Below are 20965 nucleotides of genomic sequence, written 5' to 3'. Positions count from 1 at the left end.
GGAGGGAAAGGAGATTTTGCAGTATCCTTCCCTTGCCACGGCCACCAAGCCACGCCCACAGAACCGGTAGGGAAAAATTTTGGATTTCACCCCTGGGCTAAGACACAGGCTTTTATGAACTGCAGCTCATTTCATCAGATCCGTACTGTGAGCTGCATCCATTCCATATAACATCTGATGAATTGAGGTGCAGATCGGGGGGGGGAAAAAAAGTGATGTAATCCGATTTGTTAGTGTGCTATTAATCTGTTTCTGATGTTTGACTACCATATACTACTACAAGGCTCACTATCTAGGCTGATAATAATAAGAAATTATCTAAAAAGCAACCAGAGCCAGACCTTCTGTGGGCCAAGACTCTAAAGTTAACTCTTTAATCTATTTCTCTGTCACAATATGGTGCACTGTTTGCAAAGTCAGGTAATCTGCAGGTTTATTTTGGAGAAAGCTGTCCTACCGTATTTATATCGACATTAATTGTCCCATTGGCTGTGAGGTCGCTGTTTTCCAGCCTTCCCCGCTTTTTGATGAGAGTTGCAGTTCAATAGAGATCATGGGTTTATAAACAAACAGCTTCGGTTTATATTTTCACGGGAACTTAACGGGGTAAGCAGTGAGAACGGAAGTGTCAGCAAAGATAGTGAGTGTCAGTCTAAATGTATGTGCAAGTAGAAAAATAGAAAAAAGGAAAACATTGTTGGCACCTATTTTTGGATGACAGCTACTGTATTATTTGACCTTCTGGATGATGCCTAGAGCTAAACATGCAAGGTACCAAGCAATCTGCCTATCATTTTACTACATCGGGAATTATAAAAAGTTCCTTACTATATCCTGAGAGTTAAAATAGTTCCACTATCTGAATATGGAAACTTTCCTGATAGCTTTTTGGCACCCATTGAACAATAAAGCCTAAAAGCATCATAACAGTTTAAGAAACAAAATGTGAAGCACCTATAGAAGCCAAGGCTGCACTCCAGTGCTTGTTGTTATTAAGACCCTTCTTAATGAATCTCTTTAATAGGACAGCTCTAAAAGGCAACCATAGGCGTGCCTTTTCAATAGCAATATCGAATAAAAAAAAAAAACCCACCAAAACCAGGTATGCAAATTCAATTTCTTTTCAAATGAGCTGGAAAAGAAGTTGTGTGGACGCGCCCCTTGTTTTAATGCAATTCTAATGAGCAGTTGTCGGCCTCCTCGATGACGTCACATTAGACAGGCAGCAAGAAGACGGTCTCTACGCAAAACACTGACCAGTCCTTCGTCCACTTCCGCTCACGTGATCGCCTTTACTGGCGGAACTGAGGGCAGTTGGGTTTCAAGACGGAAGTTCAGCTTCATGCTGGGAACGGCAACTGGGGTGGGGGCGAAGCTGCCTCCCTTTCTCTGAGTTCGGCGCGGGGAGGCAGCAACACGGTAATGGAGGCGGTAAGTGAAAGAGGGTGGTGGAGCCTGGGGGAAGAGTTTTAATTGCTCCCTGTACCGGATAGTGTTTCTTTTGTGAGTCTCTTCTTTCTTAATGAGAACAGACGGTATCCCAATACAGTATAGGTTTTATCGGGATTATTGGGAGTTGAGTCCGGATAGGTATTATAAATTTAGCATTTATAATAGTAAATATATTGCTTTTGTACACTATACCGTTGGATAGAGCTAGCAGATTAGCCCAGATTTTTCTTTAAGCGTTGATTGCATTTGAATGGTGGCCCGGTTTTTTTTTTTTACAGAGCCTTCTGAAGTGGCGTGTGATATATGTTTATATGTATGTTTGTAAGTATGATATAGTATGTATGTTACTTAAGATGATGGGCTAAGATTTAGGTTTGATTTTAATCCTGGCAGCTCACTTGAGTGATTTGAGATGACTGTAGTTAGTGTCTCACAGTCAAACCTTGTGTTTTGGGAAATTGGTTGTGGAGCTCCTTGATGAAAGGAAGGATGTCAATCTTAATAAATTATTTGAATGACAGACCCCTTATTTTGGAAAAGTGATTAATGCCATAAAAAGATTTTGCCTTGCATTGGATGTCAGTTCTCGGCTGGAGTTTTGCAATGGTTTGATTTTTGAATTTCTTTGGGCAAATCATGTTTTGAACAGGTTACAGCAGGACCTATTAAAAAGAAAAAAGGCTGTATCTCTATGTGATCTCCAAAAGCCATATTGCATAAAAGAAAAGTACATATACACCTGCATACGTATTTCTGATTTTAGAGCCATGATCTTAAGCGATAAAAACCCCTTTCTCATACATAATTATTAGAAAATATTGCACTGTAAGTCAAAGTTATCCCATGGTATAAAAAACTGTAAGCAAGAGGGGCTTGCTTAAAACTGTCAGAGATGGGACAAATTTATAACTTAAGTTAAACTTGTATGTTTTTCTCTGTTCATTCTGAGGCAGGTCATCAAGTTGTTTTGTTATTTGACATTGTCTTGCCATGCGAATGACATATATAATTTATCCTACCTTTAAAAAAGAGCAATTCTTGATCACATCAGGAGGCCCTGCTTTCATCTGTAAAGATACATTGCAATCTCTTTAAACAAAAGTATCTCACCCACATTAATTAAATTTTAATTTAAGCATTAAGCAAAGCACGCTAGAACTCAGTCTTATAAAATAAAACCATTGTAAATTAAAAAAAAAATCAAACAAATTTAAAACCTTACTTTTAATAGAAAGGATAAATTGCAGATTGCAAAAATCTGGGTTTTATTTTTGAGATTGACCCTCTTTGTGTTCCAAAATTAATGTTTATGAATATGTGCTGTTTATAATAGACCGACTAACACTAATACAGCATTGCAAATATGAATGTATGAGAGGTTGATACTGGAAGAGATGGTGCCATTGTATAAAAGAATTGTATGGAAAGATCATAATGTGGCCATAGAACTACAGCCAGACATTTTTGAGTTCTAGGAAAAAAAAATTAAGAACGCTGCATGTGCAAACTACCAGCCTGTTAATGAAATACCAGAAGAATTGTTTAAAATGTTACAAGATGCTGTGTGTGGTTTTGTAAGCTTGCATAGAAAATGCAAAGGACTGGAAAACATTGCTTCATACTAATTTCTAATGTCAAAAAAAGGGTTGTATTAAAAAATGCTCAAATTATTGAACATTTGCACTTCTTTTGCATACTCCTAAAAATAATCCTCAAGATTTTGCGATCCAAATTTCAACAATACACGGGATGAAAATTACCAGATTATCCATTGAATTCAGAAAAGGCAGAGGCATAAGAAGATCCTATTGCTAATAACTGATAATAGAAAGGGCAAGGAAGTTTCAAAAGGATCTCTATTTCTGCTTAATTGGTTATGCAAAGGCTTTTGACTTTATAGACCACAATACATTATGATAAGCCTTAAAAATATGGAAGTACCAGGCCCATACCAGTACCAGTACCATACAAACAATTTGTATGATGACCATGAAGCAGCAGTTAGAATGGAATAAGGAGTAACCAAATGTTTCAAAATTGAGAAAGCAGTGGGATTAGGTTTTATGCTGTTGATTTATTTATTTATGTTACATGTAGAGCATATCATGAGAAAAATTAGACATTGATGTTAAAATTGGCTGAAGAAACATTAACCTCAGGTATCCTGATGATACCGTGATGATTAGAAGCAAGGATAACTTAAGGAATCTCTTGTTGAAATTAAAAGAAATACAAAAATCAGCCTTTGTATATGAGTATAAATGAAAACTTATTTACCGGTATATCAATAGGCAATGCCAATCTAGCACAAATAGTTGACGAAGTTGAAGTGATAACAGACATTATCATCCTCTAGTTTAGTGGGCCTCCCTGGGGATCATAATGTGCAGTTTGATTGTCCCTATGTTAAACCAAAAGTAATAAACTGCATCTTAGTGTGGTTACCATACTATAGAGCCGAGGTGGCGCAGTGGTTAGAGTGAAGTACTACAGCTACTTCAGCTGACTGGCAGATCAGCGGATCAATTCTCACTGGCTCAAGGTTGACTCAGCCTTCCATCCTTCCGAGGTGGGTAAAATGAGGACCCAGATTGTTGGGGGCAATATGCTATTTAGTATATTGTCTTTGGTGTAAGCCGTCCAGACTCCTCGGAGAGTGGGCGGCATAGAAATAAAATAAACAAACAAATACTTACTTACTTACTTACTACTGGTATGTATACATTCAGCTTATGACTTCAAGTCTATCATGTCTAAAGGGTAGCAGTTTCTAGAAGACTAGCTTCAATGAAAATATTGGAATTTGGAAAAAAAGGCTTATCTTTATATTTCAGACACTGCGTGAGATTGCCTGCTGGCTAATAAGGTTTGAGACTAATCCAGCATTCCTCACTATATAGCTATGTTGGAAATGTAATAGAGTAGCAATTCTAACATACCTGGTGGGTCCCAGGTTGAAGAGAAGCTGAAATTATTTGTGTTAGAACTAAAAAATACTTGCTTAATTTTTTTTTCTACCTAGTGTTTTCCCCCACAATTGTAGCCTCCACTTTTTTCAGATCTACAGTCATATAAAATTGAAAGGAAAAGATAAATGGTAATTCATTTTGGAACCTACACCTGCATTTTAAGCACACATAGGAATATTGAGCTCCAATATCCTTGGAATTTTCAGTTTTAAGTCCTGAAATGAAATCAGTTTATAGCTATCTATTTACAAAATACATGATAATTTATCTTGTTATTACCTGGGAAACTTTTTTTCTTTTTCTTTTAGATGTGATAGTGTAGGTAAACACAGATTTTACAGCTCTGCTACACAAAAATGTGTGGCCCTTGCCCACCCTAGCCTACAACAATTTGAATTGTGTTTGGATTCCACAATGCTTTTGATTTGACTACTTAAATTTTGTATAAATATACAAAAGTATGAAGGCTATTGCTTAATGCATTGTAAGCCGCCCTGAGTCTCCGGAGAAGGGCAGCATATAAATCAAATTTAAAAAAAAAAATTAACCGTTTCTCCTTCTGCTCTACATAATCACCCTGTCCAGTACATACAATAGTACGCTGAACCCACAATTTAATGGGCTGATGGAGGAAGGCATATCTGTTACCAGTGCTGTGGAGTCGGAGTCGAGGAGTCAGAGTCGGAGGAAATTTTGGGTACCTGGAGTCGGAGTCGGAGTCGGAAGCACAAAAAAACCGAGGAGTCGGAGTCGGAACATTTATCTCCCGACTCCACAGCCCTGTCTGTTACAGAAAGGGATATTTGTTAAAGCCATCGCATAACAAATGGAAATTTTTCAACACCATGGACATGTGAGAACCTTAGTGATAGTTGTCAGTAAGGTTTTGCTGCATTGAGTTTCAGTGATGCTGATACTGGACAAGTGATCATTTTGAAGAAAATGATTTTCTAATTTTAACTGAACCTTACAAATATGTCACACAGTACCTCCAGAGTCAGCATATTGCCCCCAACAATCTGGGTCCTCATTTTACCGACCTCGGAAGGATGGAAGACTGAGTCAACCTTGAGCTGGTGAGACTCAAACTGCCGAACTGCTGGCAGCCGGCAATCAGCAGATGTAGCCTGCAGTACTGCATTCTAACCACTGCGCCACCAACGGCTCTTATATATGGAATATAACAGAACAATTAATCAGTGGAAGGACTTGCCTCCAGAAGTTGTAGGGGCTCCAGAACTGGAGATTTTTAAGAAGAGGTTTGACAACCATTTGTCTGAAATGGTATAGGGTTTCCTGCTTGAGCAGAGGGTTGGAGTAGAAGACCTCCAAGGTCCCTTCCAACTCTCTTATTCTTTTATTCTGAGTACATCGCCAAGCATTGGATATTGCTTGTTGTTTGGAGTCAAGTCCAAATTCACATTGTAGCAAATAAAATAGATCTAACAAACAAAATTGAGGTTGTGCTCTTTTCATCCCAGTCTTTTAGACTTGGCTAGGGTCAAATCCACCCTGCTTAATCCTACCAGACCCAAATTGACTTGTCCCTGCCCCCAGACAACGCCCACTGCAATCTCATTTGAACCAAAAAAATAAAAGCTTACAATGCAGCCTAAATAAAGGAATTGCAAAATAGTAACAAGTTGAGAACCCCAAAATTCTATCCTCCATCTGCTGATATCTCAATATGCCATCTCCTTTACAATGGATTTCCCCAGCTCTGCTGTCCTTCTGAAAAGGTTATTTTTGCGTAACAATAGAAATAAGCTAAGGTCATAAGGAGGACCTGCCTAGCTTACTAAATTAGGCAGCAAATCAGATCCCTAGAATTCCGTGTCTTTTAGACCTCAGCTTCTACCATCTTAGGGGTCCCTCTTTCTTGTAACACCCAACAATTGTTGCAATAAATATGGTTCTTCTCAGTAGTGTGCCTTGTACTTCTGAATTTTTCACAACATAGATTTAGTCTATTATAGCTGAACTCTACTGAACTGAGATGCATTAAATCAAGAGTTTGCTATGCTGGCAACTTTATAGCTTGGAAATATTCACAGCTGGACCATGTCATTCTCCGGAAATAGCACAGATACCATTAATTGTGGGAAGACTCTAACATTTTCCTGGGAGACAGGAAATAAGAGAACACAGTTCTATCTCTCCATTGTTGGGAATGAACTTCTATTTGAAGACTCTACTAGTGTTTACAAGAAAGTAAACATAGCTTTGTTTTGTATTTTATCATAGTATTCCTGTGAAATAGATAAGGCTGAATAATAGTGGTGAGATAAGATTTATAGCTTTATGAGTAGCTCAACTACATGGCACCTCTTTTCCTTCTTCATCTGCTCAGTTTGTTTTTCTGTTGGCATGTCTCCAGGTGGGTTAATATGTGAGAAGGAATGACATTCTAGATATGTTGAATGAGGATTACATTGCGTAGATTGGAGGTAAGTTAGGTTGTATTAGCTAACCAAGATAATGGTTTATTTTTTAAAAGTTGAAAGGTGCTTCCCCCCCCCCATCAAAACAGGATTTTTTTTTTTAAATACTTAGGAAAACAGGTGATGCAATTCAGCTTTGACAAGGCAGTTCCCACCTCTGCCTTAGGAAGCAATTCTCTTTTTTAATGTACTAAAATCTCTATCAAAACAAATTAGGTTATTTCCGAAGCTCTTCATATGCAAATACATTCAGATTTAATCAATTAATGAATCAAGAAATGTTTGCTAATAAGGTTTTTTAACTTGTTGGTGTTCCTAATTATTATATATTACATTTCAAGGAACAATCATTGTTGCAGGAATTATATCCCAGGATGTTGCATCTCCTTGATTTCTATCTCTTTATTTTTTTAGGGTGCAGTACCTGAGAGTGGGCTGGAGAAAAAACTGCCCTTATCTGAAGGTGAGTGATGCAGAAAGACTGATTTATGACAACTTTTGCTTAGTTTGGATCCTTGGTTGGAGTTTATTGCAAACATTTTTCTATCCAACCCCTTAACAACAAGATTACAGAAATAAAAAGAAGCAATAATTTAAACAAAAATTTAAAACAAGCGTCAAGGTTACTTTCTTCTAGAAATTTGTCAAGTAAATTGGTGGATTCTGAGCTTGGAGATCTACTTTCTATTGCAACAGACTTTTATCTTTTGTAAAGTTTTGTCTATCCTAGTGACTTAAGCTTGTCCATCAATTTCCAGAAGCAGATAGACTGGCCTGGGTATCTGAAGACTCTCTTCTTCTAACTTCACAAACAAATTTCATTCTTATAGCTTTGAAGACAATCTTGGAAATTGAAGGGGGAATTTATGCTGAAAATTAGAGGAATGGAGAACTGAAGTTGCAGTACTTGGAATGAAACTTCAATTCTGTTTTTTTCTTTTTTAAAGATATTAGATTTAATTGATCAAATAGCAGTGGGTTGTGCAAAGTGCTTAGATATGCTTGATGTTAATAAATTGGATTTTAAAAAAGCATATAGAAAGTATATAATATGGTTTTCTGATATATTTAAGCTTCTTAGGAGCATGAATTTTTCTGCTCTGATGTTATTTTCTTAAGGGATATCTTGTTAGTTCCCTTTGTCTTCCTCAAACAGATGGTGATTCCAACAATGGCATCTACACATGCTTCATGAAGTCACATCGCTGTTATGACCTCATTCCAACAAGCTCCAAGCTTGTTGTATTTGATACATCTCTGCAGGTGGGTAGCTACCTGGTTTGATGGGCAGAGCAGTAGCAGTAGCAGCTTCTGGGGAGTTGGGATTCCTGGATAAATCTTCATTTCCTTTAACTGAAGAAAAGTAAAATGGGGCTACCAACAGATGGAGATTCTCTGCATTTGTGAGTAGGTAGAAAACTCTATAAAACTGAATTGGAAAATTTTGTGAGGATTTGTATATTGTGTACATGCTCCAGAGTCATAGGACCTCTGGCATCTTGAGTGCATATAATGATCAGTGGTTTGAGTCAAAAATGGCTAAACTTCACTTTTAAAAAGGTGATAAACCCCATAAAATTCAGCAATGGAATTTAAAATTTTGAAACTGATACATAAAGGTTTGGATCTAGTTTTAGGCAGAATAGAGCTACTGACCTGATTTGCAAATTATATTACCGTGTTTTATTAAATCAATCACAACCAGTTATGTTCATAAATTAAAACTCACTAAACCAGATTACATTTCAGCACAAAGTGTGAATTCAGTCATATTATAATTAAGACATAAGTTACCGTATTTTTTGGAATATAAGACGCATTGGAGTATAAAATGTACCTACCTTTTTTGGTGAGGAAAAGAAGAAAAAGAAATCTCCCTCTGCCTCTGAGCAATTTTGCCTCGTTGCAGCAAACAGCCAACAGCCTGCTTTACTTTCATTTTCAGCATAGCTTGAAGCACAAGGAAAAAAAAAATCTGCTCCAACAATTTACCTCTTTGCAGCAAGCAACAAAACAGCTGAGAGCAAATCAGCTGAGTGTTGGGAGGCCCATCCAATCAACTTGTGCTAATTAGGATGTGCTGAAGCTGAAAGCTGTTTTTTTCTTGCTGTTAGCTTGCAAGGAGGTAACTGCTGCGAGGCAGAGGCCAAAGGGTGGGGGCCAGTGGGTAGGCGGGGCTACATTCGGTGTATAAGAGGCACCTAAATTTTCACCCCCTTTTAGGGGGGAAAAAGGTGTGTCTTATACTCCAAAAAATACGGTAATTATGTTTGACTTCAACTGTGGCTAAGTATGAATTTGATTCCAGTAAATATGATGTCTCATTTAGATACTAAGCATGCTTAATATCTAAATGAGATACTAGATTAAATCATTTAATCTGTCTTTTATAGATTAAAAATGCTGGTCTGCTCCTGAGCAGGATAATCTCAGGAGTAGACCAGACCAGCAGACCCCTCTCTAATCCCTTTACAGAGGGATTTAGAAAGTAGCCAAACAAATGCAAAATAAGATGCTTTTCCCAGCAGTAGTGCAGTCTTTTGTATGTGTTGCTTAACTTTTTCATAGCTGACAAAGTGAACAGGAAACCATTGCAAAAGTACCCCTCTGAAATTCTTGGAAAAAATGTGAGATTCTTGTTCCTGATCCTTTTTCTAATTTGGGATTTCCCCCCTTCCATGCCTTCTAGACTGATAGATGAATGACTTCCATGATCCTCAAAACTACCTAGATTTAGGTCGAGGGATCTTGGCAGTGAAACCCAAGACTTTGGAAGGGCACCAGATTTGGGAAGCTACTGTAACTTTTTTCCTCAGGAAGTGTCACAGCCCCATATTTGTGTGGCTTCTAGGTGAAGAAAGCGTTCTTTGCGTTGGTGACCAATGGCGTGCGGGCTGCTCCACTCTGGGACAGCAAAAAGCAAAGCTTTGTGGGTAAGGGCTTCCTTGCTTCATCTTCTTATCATCTTCTTACCTTGACTTCTTCATCCCTGGGGTGACCTCTTCACACGCCCTTTTTATCCCCTCACAGGAATGCTGACAATCACAGACTTTATTAACATCCTTCACCGCTACTATAAATCGGCCCTGGTAAGTGCCTTTGGACTTCTGACTTCATTAAAGGAGCTCTTGGTTGAACAAGGTCCTTAACACACCTCTGAAATTTTGCCCATCCGAGTACTGCAAGAGTTTATTTCTAATTTTTCAGTTGTTAAGGAAAAAAATTAATATACATGGGTGAAGCATCTAACGTAGAGAGTGAATTTTATTTTGGAAGTGGTAGTTTATTAATGGGGCTTCATCCAGCCGTGACAATACAAGGGTTTCCAGGATAGGAAACAAGGAGAGCAAATAACGGGGAGTGGGAGGGGAATCGAACTACAGGCAATCCTCAATCTGCAACAGTTCATTTAGTGACCGTTTGAATTTACAACGGCACTAAAAAAAAGTGACTTATGACCATTTTTCAAAGCGTTGCAGCATCCCCACGGTCATGTGATTTACATTCAGATGCTTGATAACTGATTCACATTTATGACGGTTGCAGAGTCCCGGGGTCATGCGTTTCACCTTTTGCGACCTTCTGACAAGCAAAGTCAACGGGGAAACCAGATTCACTCAAAAACCGTGTTACTGATTTAAGAGCTGCAAGTGATTCACTTCGCAAATGTGGCAAACAAAGTCGTAAAGCGGGGCAAAACTCTCAACACGTTTCTCACTTAGCCACATAAATTTTGGACTCGATTGTGGTCGTGAGTTGAGGACTGCCTGTATATGGAGTACTGAGACACAAAAGCAATGAGCACTTGTCTTCTTTCTCAACCTCCCACAGTCCCAAGATGCACATCATTGTGGCTAAAATGCCACAGTTAGTTACGTGACAAGTATGCTAACTGGGGGCAATGAAACCTGGATTGAAAAAGAACTGGGAGAAGCTTATGGCTTGTCTTGCAATATGTTCTGACCTAGGCTTCCTGAGTCAGTAAAACACAGGTAGTCCCAAAAACCTATTTTATTTTAACAGCTGTGAATTCTGTTCATTCACAGATGAGTCCCAAATAGTTGTAAAGAGTCCTTCAGGATAAAGCTGATAATCACCCACCTTTATCTCCCTTAACACGCTGCCAAAGACCTAATTGGTAAAGTCCAGAAGCGAATAGAACTTCAGGCTTTAAACTGCACAGAATTAACAACGTTGCTTCCCGCAAAGGCCCACATGCCTTTGCTCCTCTTTTAAGCCTTATCGGAGGGGCCAATCATCTCCCAGCCCTACTCCCGAGTCGTCCCTTTTGTTTTAACTGTTCTTGCCTTCTGGCAGCTCTGCGCATGCGGGCACTGAGAACAGGCTCCCCCTGTTCCTCTGCCTCACTGAGGTCTGACTCTGGAGGCTCCGGAGGCAGCATGTACCTCCCAGATGGCCCTTTCTCTGCCTCCGATGCAGAACTCTCGTCTGAGCCTTCCCCAGACTCCAGAACTGGCCCATGTTCCTCCCCAGCCTCCTCACTGTCTGACTCTGCTGCCAGCTCTGCAGGCTGCTGGCAGACCACAATACAATAATGGTTGAAGAGGGGCTGCTTTCACACACATAAAGCCCTACTCGGTTGGAACATGTCCCTGATCCTGCCAGGTTGGCAGCTACTATATGACATCTGGAGGATTAAATTCCATCCTCAGCAAGTTAGAGCACACGCTGACCCGCATGGGTGGAGGTTATTCGTTGCACTTATCCCTAACACTGTTTCTTGTGTGTCCAGGTGCAGATTTATGAGCTGGAAGAGCACAAGATTGAAACATGGCGAGGTAATGGCAGAAGGGTTATTATGATGGGGCAAAGAGGATATGGGGTCTTTCTGGTGAAGAACATTGGAAAAAATTTCCAGATATTGGAAGCCCTTCTTTTCCCTCCTAGGCATCTGATTGTACACCAGATTTGAGCCTTTGGGCTGTCACCAACAGGGTGACCAGAAAGTCATCCAGGGTGTGTACTTTGTGTATTTTCTCTTCTTAAAAGGAACACAGCTGAATAATTTTTCCCTTCTCTTGCAGAAGTCTATCTGCAGGACTCCTTCAAGCCATTGGTCTGCATTTCACCCGATGCCAGGTACAGGACTCCAACTCCCACATGGGATTGTTCACTAACCTGCTTCTGCATTTTTGAAGTGCCACTAAAATGCTTCCTGCCATCTTCCCATCTGGCGTGCTTCTTGTTTTCTGGAGACATTACCAGTTTAGTCAGTCTTTCCGTCGCTCCTGGTCTATGGATGATCTCCTGTCAGCCCTGGATTAGCTATTAAGGAAAATAGGCACATGCTTAGGCTCCAGAGGGAAGAGGGAACACCATAGAGTTTTTCCCCTTAATACTGTCACGCTCGATTTAAATTTTCAGCTCTTAATGTTTTGTCAATTAAGCAATGGAAAGGCTAAGGGACATCCTCAGTTGTCTTCATCTGGTCCTGTCTCTTGTATTTTGGGCATCTTGTGCCAAGTTATTGTGACTGCAGGTAGTCCTCAATTTACAACAACTCATTTAGTGACTGTTCAAAGCTACAAAAGCACTGAAAAAAAAGTGATCAATGGCCATTTTTCACACAACTTTTGTAGCATCCTCATGATCATGTGATCAAAATTCAGATGCTTGGCAACTGGTTCATACTTATGACCATTGCTGTGTCCTGGGGTTGTGTGATCATATTTTGCGACATTCTGACAAGCAAAAATTCAATGGGGAAGCTAGATTCACTTAACAACCGTGTTACTAACTTATCCACTGCAGTGATTCACTTAACAATTGTGGCAAGAAAGGTTGTAAAATGGGACAAAACTCAGTTAACAAATGTCTCACTTAAGAACAGAAATTTTGGGCTCAATTGTGGTGATAAGTCAAGGACTACCTGTATTATCTCTTTTTGACTCCTTTAAGCAAATCAGACCAGAAGTTCAGTTTTGCACCTCTTTATAAAAGAGTGTTGTTTTCTTACTATCTTATACGCATGCACTGAGGATTATGCATTCAGAGCTGTGTAGTTAATAGATATGCAGGTCAGGTTTAGAACGTTGTCTTTCAAAGATCTGGAGCAGGGATCTCCAACCTTGGCAACTTTAAGAGTTGTGGGTTTCAATTTTCAGAATTCTGGGAGTTGAAGTCCAAACTCTTAAAGTTGTCAAGGTTGGAGATCCCTGATCTGGAGGGTTCCTTTACCAATTAAGATTCTGTCTTACATAGAAGGATTGGGGAAATACGGTGGAATGACACAACTACTTTAAGTGTTTCTACTCAGTTATTGTTCTGTAAACACTTGTACTGATAGCTCTTTAACAGTAGCTGTTAGTTACTCTACTTCTTCCTCACACCTCTCCCTCCCACATATACACTTCTAAGAATGTGAAGAACTTAATGTACTTAATGAATGCAATAGCCATTCAACGTACTGCTATCTCCATCTACCACGGAAATCTACCATCTACCAGAAACCACAGCTATCCGCAATCACACCTTCATGTTTTTTCTTTGCTTCACTCTTTGCTATTAAACCTTTTGAAAGATGAAATCATTTGTTTCTAAGAAAAAAAAGTTAAAATTGGTAGATACACGCACATCCAATATACTGGCAAACCTCTCAGGGCAGAGTAAGGCCTATCCAAGACCTTTTGCTGCTTGATGTAGAAACGGAAATGACTCTTTTCACTCTTTTTCTCCTTTCTGCTGAATATCCAACACCAATCAAGGTTTTGTTTTGTTCTTGTTTCTGGGGTGTAAAATTTCATAATCATTTTTTCTTCTCCCAGGCAGCTGCTGCAAGAACAATAACAAATAAACTCTCATGTTGTGGCACCATTGAAAAGGCCCTCTCTCTAATGGTTCTCTTCTTTGCTTCAAGGGGAAAGGATCTTATAAATAATTTAAAGCAGGAGATCTTTGTGCCAGTGATGGTCTAGATAGATATCAGAGGGAGGAGGATTTCTATCTATGTGTTGGAAGTTTTTTCTTGAGTCTTGGGGGATGGTGGAATATAAATTAGAGCAGATCCCAGAAACCTCCTCTACCTGCATGAGATCTAAACTCCTCTCAGATTTGAGGACAGATCTAAGAATCCCAGCTGCATATCTTAGTTCCTCTTTCATGTCTGCTATCCATCCCCACCAGAGCTTTAGAGACATCCTTTGTAGAGTTAAGAATAGAATAGAATTTATTGGCCAAGTGTGATTGGACACACAAGGAATTTGTCTTGATACATACGCTTTCAGTGTACATAAAAGAAAAGATACGTTCGTCAAGAATCATAAGGTACAACACTTAATGATAGTCATAGAGTACAAATAAGCAATCAGGAAACAATATCAATATAAATCGTAAGGGTACAAGCAACAAAGTTACAGTCATACAGTCATAAATGGAAGGAGATGGGTGGTGGGAACGATGAGAAGATTAATAGTAGTGCATACTTAGTAAATAGTTTGACAGTGTTGAGGGAATTATTTGTTTAGCAGAGTGATGGCGTTCGGGAAAAAACTGTTCTTGTGTCTAGTTGTGCTCTATAGCATCGTTTGGGGGCGTAAAGTAGACATCTGAGTGTCTTCTTGAGTTTTGATATGCTCCTCCTTCTTCTCTTATAAAGCCTGTTTGATGCTGTGACTTCTTTGATTCAAAACAAGATCCACCGGCTGCCTGTCATTGACCCCGAGTCAGGCAACACTCTGTACATCTTGACACACAAGCGCATCCTCAAATTCCTCAAGCTGTTTGTGAGTACTTCTCAGTGCAAGCCAGCTTGGCTTTTCCTGTTATGCATTGTTGAGGGTTGTGTGTGTCCCCTTTCTGTGGACCGTTGCTTTTTGTGTAGAGGTGAGATGCCATTTTACTTTTGTCCACAAAGCTTCAACGTGCTGTTAGAATCTCCCTCTTGTGGTCCTGCAGATTGCTGAGTTCCCTAAGCCAGAATTCATGACGAAAACCCTAGAAGAGTTGAAGATCGGTACTTACGACAACATTGCAAAGGTGCAGACCAATACGCCTGTCTATGTTGCGCTGGGCATCTTTGTACAGCATCGGGTCTCTGCATTGCCTGTGGTAGATGAATCAGGTGAGAAGCAGCATTGTGGAATAGATGAAGGCATCTAAAACAAACAGAGTTCAAATACTATTAGTTTTATTAGTGAGGGGTACTACAAACAAATGGCAGTAGTAAAGAACTCTCTGAAATAATAAAACTCTGTAGCTCGGTCTCCCACAGAGTCCCATTATCCGGGGCTTCAGGTGGTAAAATTCCCAACTAAATTTTGTGGAAGGCTGATATATTAGTAATGCATTTTCTTGTTGACTGCCCTAGATGGGAAATTAGGAGGGTATTCTTACCCCTATGTAGTAATCACATATTATTTTTCTTTTGAATATAGGTTAGTTGATTTATGAGGCTCTGTAACCTATTGATTCAGTATAGCAGTGGCCCCAAGCCTTTTGGACAACAGGGAATGGTTCTGTGGAGAAAGATTTTTCCACGGACTGGAGGGGATGTGGTGCTGCCTGCATTCTGCAGATGGGACTTCACTTGTTTGTGTGGCCTGGTTTCTGGCATGCCATGTCCCTATGCCAGTGCACGGACCGGGGGGAGGGGGGGAACCCCTGTCGTTAAATACACCCAGTTTCAAATATATCCAGTTTCTGTCTTGTTCTGTGCATGAGGCAAGGTGATAAGCTCACTTATACCTCTGCATTGTAGCAGGAAGTTTTTTTTCACTTTCTTCCAATTTAAGTACATTTTTCCTGATCTTAGCTGGAAAGCTATAGAAAATACTGAACTTCAGCTTTTCTCTTTTTTTTTCAGGCCGGGTTGTGGATATTTACTCCAAGTTTGATGTTATTGTGAGTATTTCTGGTAAAAATTGCTTACAACATTATAGGAGTAAAATGTGCTGTTTTGGCTTACCCACTTTTCCTCATTGTTTAAAAAACCTTCTTAGCTTATCAAACACAAGCTTAAGTTATCTTAAATCCAGTTTGAAAGCTAAATTGAGAAATTTAATTAATTTGCCACCCTCACCTTGTCAGCAGACAGATATTTATGTAAACATTTATATTTTTGATGGCCTAAAAATATGTTAGAGATTTAATATTGAAAAAAATCCATGTCTTTGGGCGGAAGCTGGTATAATATTGGGTATAGAAGCGATGACCCTATGGAACTGCCCTGGTTTAATGACATGGAGTCCAAGAGATCAGATAGCCTTAGTTATATAAGTAGACCTCACTTACTGAATGGCTTGTGCGGCAACTGTTCAAAATTATAACTGCTGAAAAAAAATAACTTTGAGGCCAAGACACAATTTTATGACCTTCATAGCATCTGTCCTTTACTCATGTGTTTATTACAGTCAGTCAGTACAAGTCCTATGCCCAGCCCTATTACCCACTCCCCACCCCCTTGCAGAGCAGAGAGATTGATTAAGCAAGCAATCTAATTAGGCAATTTCTCCTATGCTTGACCTATTTTTTTTCTTCCCTCCCCTCACAGAGAAAAGAGATTAGAGAGGAAGGGATTACAAGAGAGTAAGCAGGCACACAGTGAATACACATCAAAAGGAAGCAGTTGGTGCTTGTGCATTCCCATTGTATGCCTGCTTACTCTTTTTTTAATCCCTCTCCAATGAATGTAATTCCAAGCACTAATTTCCTTCTTGCTAATTATTTCAGTGCTGGAATGAACATTCTGGGGAGTGGGGAAAAGGAAGGGTGAATTAAAATCATAAATACAGTAGCAATCATGTGATTTTCCATATGGAATTCCACACAATTTCCCAATTATGGTAGCTAAATGAGGGTTAGCCATACATGGTTTTCTATCCTATCCAGATAAATCCAACTGATGAAATTTGATTGTGTCTGGAACCAGAAAGAAAATTAGAGGGGGTTTAATACTGGTGTCCTCTTCATTTACTTTGTAGCATACAGCTTCGATCATTTCAGATTTGGTGGAATGCTTATGGTTCTGTCCTCCATGTTTCTACCCCTGGAGAAAATTCTTAAATTTCAGTAGGACATGACCCAACCTTCTAGGATGTGGTAGTGCAAATATTGGCTGATAATCAATTGCAGGTTATTCATATGATGGCAATATTTGCTGTGACAGAGGAGGAATGGTATTAATTCTTTGTAATAAAAACATTACTGGGTTTAAGCAGCTTCTGTTTATAGACATTGGGCACACTTGATCGATTCAAGCTCATCAGAGCAGGTGTGTGGAGAGAGAAAAAATGTTGGAGTCAGTGAAAGCCAGCTGTGCCACCAGATCTTTTCATCTTCTTATCTCTCTATCACCAGAATCTGGCAGCAGAGAAAACCTACAATAATCTGGATGTAACAGTGACCAAGGCATTGCAGCATCGCTCACAGTACTTTGAGGGTGTGCTCAAATGTTACAAACACGAGACTTTGGAGACAATAATCAACAGACTAGTAGAGGCCGAGGTAAGTCCAGTTCCACCCTTCTGGCTAAATTCAACAAAGGAAAGGAATGTTCTTGTAGCAAGATGGAGCCAGAGGTGCTCATTAAATACAGTACTTTCAGCTATTATTAAGATTAGTCTCTACATTGCTTTACTCTCTCTAATTAAGATTAAAACTGTGAAGTAGTCCAGTAAGTTTGTATTTGGTTATGTGACTACGACATAATACCATAGTCATACTAACTGAAGGAGGGGACTCTTCATTTCCACAGAAAAACTTGGGAAGCTTTTGAATCACCCAAGAAAGAAGGTTGGGAAAAACTTGGAGTGAGATATTATTGTGGTGTCAGTTTCCTTTTCATCTAGTACAGTGGTTCTCAACCTTCCTAATACCACGACCCTTTAATACAGTTCCTCATGTTGTGGTGACCCCCAACCATAAAATTATTCCTAAAACCATTGAAAATATGTGTTTTCCAATGGTCTTAGGTGACCCCTGTGAAAGGGTCGTTCGACCCCCAAAGGGGTCCCGACCCACAGGTTGAGAACCACTGATCTAGGGTCTAGATCAGTGGTGACAAATCAATGGCACGTGCCACAGCTGGCACGCAGAGCCCTCTCTGTGGGCACGCGAGCCGTCACCCAGCTCAGCTCCACCATGCATGCGGGCACGCGTTCCCGCCGGCTAGCTGATTTTTGGGATGCATGGGGGCTGGAACCATTGTGGGAGACGTGCATGCATGTGTGTGGGGGGGGGGGTTGTGGGCTGCAGGAGGCTGCAGGAAGACCTACTAAGCCCAAAATGGGGCACGCGAAGGGGAGCGCGCACATTGCATTATGGATGCCGGCATGCGTGCGTGCTTTCAGCACATGGCGACAAAATGGCTAGTCCTCACTGGTCTAGACGATTGTATCAGGCTATCATCCTGTGATGACCACCAAATTCTTCACTGTGTAAAATAGGCCCTCACAAAACTTTCTGTAACCAACAGGTTCATCGGCTGGTTGTGGTAGATGAAAACAACGTGGTGAAGGGCATCATCTCCCTCTCTGATATTCTGCAAGCGCTAATGCTGCCGGGGGGTCAGCAGCAAGAGGGCTGAACCAGCTCATTGGGGCCTGAAATATGGCACAGCTGTCCTTCCTTCATCACTCTTTTGGCCAAACAGCTGCAGCGTGGTCCACTTAAAAAGCCAATCTTCACGGAGTTAGTTCTCACGGCTTCTCCCTCTTCAAATCTTGGTTTCCTGAATCTTCAAGGCCTTCTGTTCCTTTGATTTAGAAACACTGATTTTGTACTCGGAATGTAGCCTCAGTTAGATAACAGTGGCCATTTTGGGATGGGAAGAGCATGTGTCAGATTTCCTGGGCGAGTGTGATATAACCATGTGTGGACACAAACTCAGAACTGTAAAAATCCAGAATATAGATCTTTGGGGAATCTTGTTCTGAGTTTAAGTTAAAGCAGAAGTGCAGTACCTGATAGTTCTTCCATTTATTGGTTTGCACATCCTTTGCATGTTATGTGCATCTAAGAAATGTATGTAAATGAGTGAGAAACCCTATCCAAGTATCGCCTGCAATCATGTCCATCAATGACTTTCTTCCCTTCTGAGACTCCCTGATAGGCATCTTTATGCTACCCAGCTCCCATTGCTCATAGTGCTCTTCCTTGTAGCAGAGATAAGCTTTGTTTTAGATGTTCCAAATGGAACCAATTTCATCACCAGAGCTAAAAATCCCTTTTGGGGCCAGGATGGTGTGATACTGTTTGGCTTCCTGCACTATTTGAATTTGCTGATCTGTGCAGGGAGAGGCCTCATTTGTCTTCTCTTAATACTTCCCTGTGAAAGGACCAGAGCCAGTAATGATCCTGCCTGGAAACATTTTGATCCTGTTTGCAACACAATTTTTTTTTTAAAAAAAACTAGGGCCTGTTCTTCTTTACTGAAGTATGTCTTTCCTTATTGTAAAGATATTGCCTTGCCAAGAATGCTATCTCTTTTGCACATTCCTATATTGCTTTCCTCTCCAGGTAAATTGTACAATATATATTTTTGTAAAGTTGTATCCCCTATCTCCATTCCTCTGTCCATGCTTTTACTTTCAAGGAGAAAGCTTTCAAAAGTTGTGTGCGTCACCTTAAGCGGGACTTGAAGAGTATGTTTGGTAATTATTTCAAGTCCGTGAACAGGAGTTAACCTTAACCCTGAAAAGCCTTCCTTTTATTATTTACTACATTTTTTGAGAGTCTGTACTTAATAAAAGATCAATCTGAAATTTTAACCGGCATTTTCAGAATAATGAATGGAACTTGGCAAGCAGTGTAGAAAAGAGAGGAAGATTATTTTGACCTCAGAGACCCACGTTAGCCTGCACATCAGCTTAATTCATGAATGTTATTTCAGAACATCATTTGGTCCGGGTTGGTATGTTTTCTCCATAATTTCACTTCCCCAAATTTTAATTTTGAGACGTTGAAATTGGACGCTTCTCCCTTTCTTACGTATTTGCTGCTCCAGGTACCTATATAATTAGAGGATATTGTACCTCTGCAGCTATGCATATAAGAACATCATCATATATAATCTTTATGTCTATAGTCAAGGGTTTGATTTTTTGCCTCTTTGACATCTCAAGGAGTCTTGAGTTAATCAGCTCAAGAGCATATCAAGTCTAATGGCAAATTTCTTCAGATAGTAGCTTTTCTGTTGTTACTTCTGCTATGATTACTGAGTCTTTCCCATTACATTTGCATTTTGTACTATACACACACGCACACGTATACACACACACATACATATATTCACATACATATAGACATACACACATACACATTTATACATGCAGTTCTCCCTCCACCACCCTGCAATCCTTTGGAATATATTTTCAAAATTAAAAATGTACTTAACTAGTTCAACAAGATTGAAAACCTATGCACTCATGTCTCTGAAATGCCACTTGTGTTATATGTTGTGTGCTCCAAAATGAAGAGGAATTGCTGACTACTTCATTGCTTATATCAGCTTGGCCTGTGACTTCAGTTCAAAGGCCAGTTATTCAAGGATTTACTCCTCAATTTGGAAATGATAGTTCTTATAGGCCACAACAGCCTTCCAAGCTGCATATTTTTTTTCGATGTTCTTTTTGAGCCCCAGTCTAGCCAAAATGATTAGTTCCCCCTCCCTTTTTCCTATCTTGCATTGACTTCCAAGGCCTTAATTGGGATGTCTGTCCCAGTCTCTCCTATCCTCCCCAGCGTCCCTTTGGCCAGGAATGTGCTGAGCCAGCCTCCCAGCCCAGTTACTAGATGCCTATTTGTTCTGCCTGTGATTTCTTTTAAAAGGCAGAAATCCTCAGGCACTTAGCTGGAGCCATGGGTGAGAATGCCATCTCCTAGCAAGAGGAGATGGCAGATGAGCAAGATAGGCCCTCCAGAATGGAGTGGCCCTCCACTGAATAAGCCAATACTACAGACAATGAAAATTCAAATTCAAACCTGTATTGTCAGAGTACAACATGTGTACAATGAGGTTGGCTGAGCTTCCCTTCATGCACCCCCACAATCCAATACAACTCATAGTGAAAGCCAGTAAAAGAAAAATCCCTAACCCAGTGAATCCTACTAACAAGCACACAATCCTACTGTACCATGTGAACTTAT

The 20965-nt window shown here is 40.0% G+C and overlaps 1 protein-coding gene across 4 annotated transcripts; it reads left to right on the top strand.

Annotated features, from left to right (window-relative positions):
• The first annotated feature begins 1125 nt into the window (after positions 1-1125).
• On the top strand, positions 1126-19587 carry PRKAG1 (protein kinase AMP-activated non-catalytic subunit gamma 1). Of its 4 annotated transcripts, none has more exons than XM_034412330.3 (12): positions 1126-1431; positions 7277-7325; positions 8019-8125; positions 9714-9795; positions 9893-9951; positions 11616-11661; positions 11908-11962; positions 14478-14604; positions 14777-14942; positions 15684-15721; positions 17177-17323; positions 18294-19587. In XM_034412330.3, exons 1-12 carry the CDS (start codon positions 1423-1425, stop codon positions 18402-18404), a joined length of 996 nt encoding a protein of 331 aa, XP_034268221.2. In that variant the 5' UTR covers positions 1126-1422; the 3' UTR covers positions 18405-19587. The 4 variants fall into 4 exon arrangements, with proteins under 4 accessions (XP_034268221.2, XP_087742991.1, XP_087742993.1 ...); XM_087886865.1 differs by lacking the exon at positions 1126-1431 and adding an exon at positions 6538-6632; XM_087886867.1 differs by lacking the exon at positions 1126-1431 and adding an exon at positions 6566-6798.
• The last annotated feature ends 1378 nt before the right edge of the window (positions 19588-20965 follow it).

The sequence above is a fragment of the Pantherophis guttatus genome, chromosome 2, assembly GCF_059756535.1.
Source record: "Pantherophis guttatus breed Tessera chromosome 2, ASM5975653v1, whole genome shotgun sequence".
Lineage (NCBI taxonomy): Eukaryota > Metazoa > Chordata > Lepidosauria > Squamata > Colubridae > Pantherophis > Pantherophis guttatus.
This window is presented reverse-complemented; position numbering and strand designations above follow the sequence as displayed.

Bases quoted from the DNA above. Each gene is read 5' to 3' on its own strand.
- PRKAG1 (XM_087886866.1), top strand. From the start codon at position 6,842: ATGAGGATTACATTGCGTAGATTGGAG. The intron at 11,662-11,907 runs GTAATGGCAGAA...CTTCTCTTGCAG, and splicing joins CAAGATTGAAACATGGCGAG to AAGTCTATCTGCAGGACTCC. The intron at 17,324-18,293 runs GTAAGTCCAGTT...TGTAACCAACAG, and splicing joins ACAGACTAGTAGAGGCCGAG to GTTCATCGGCTGGTTGTGGT.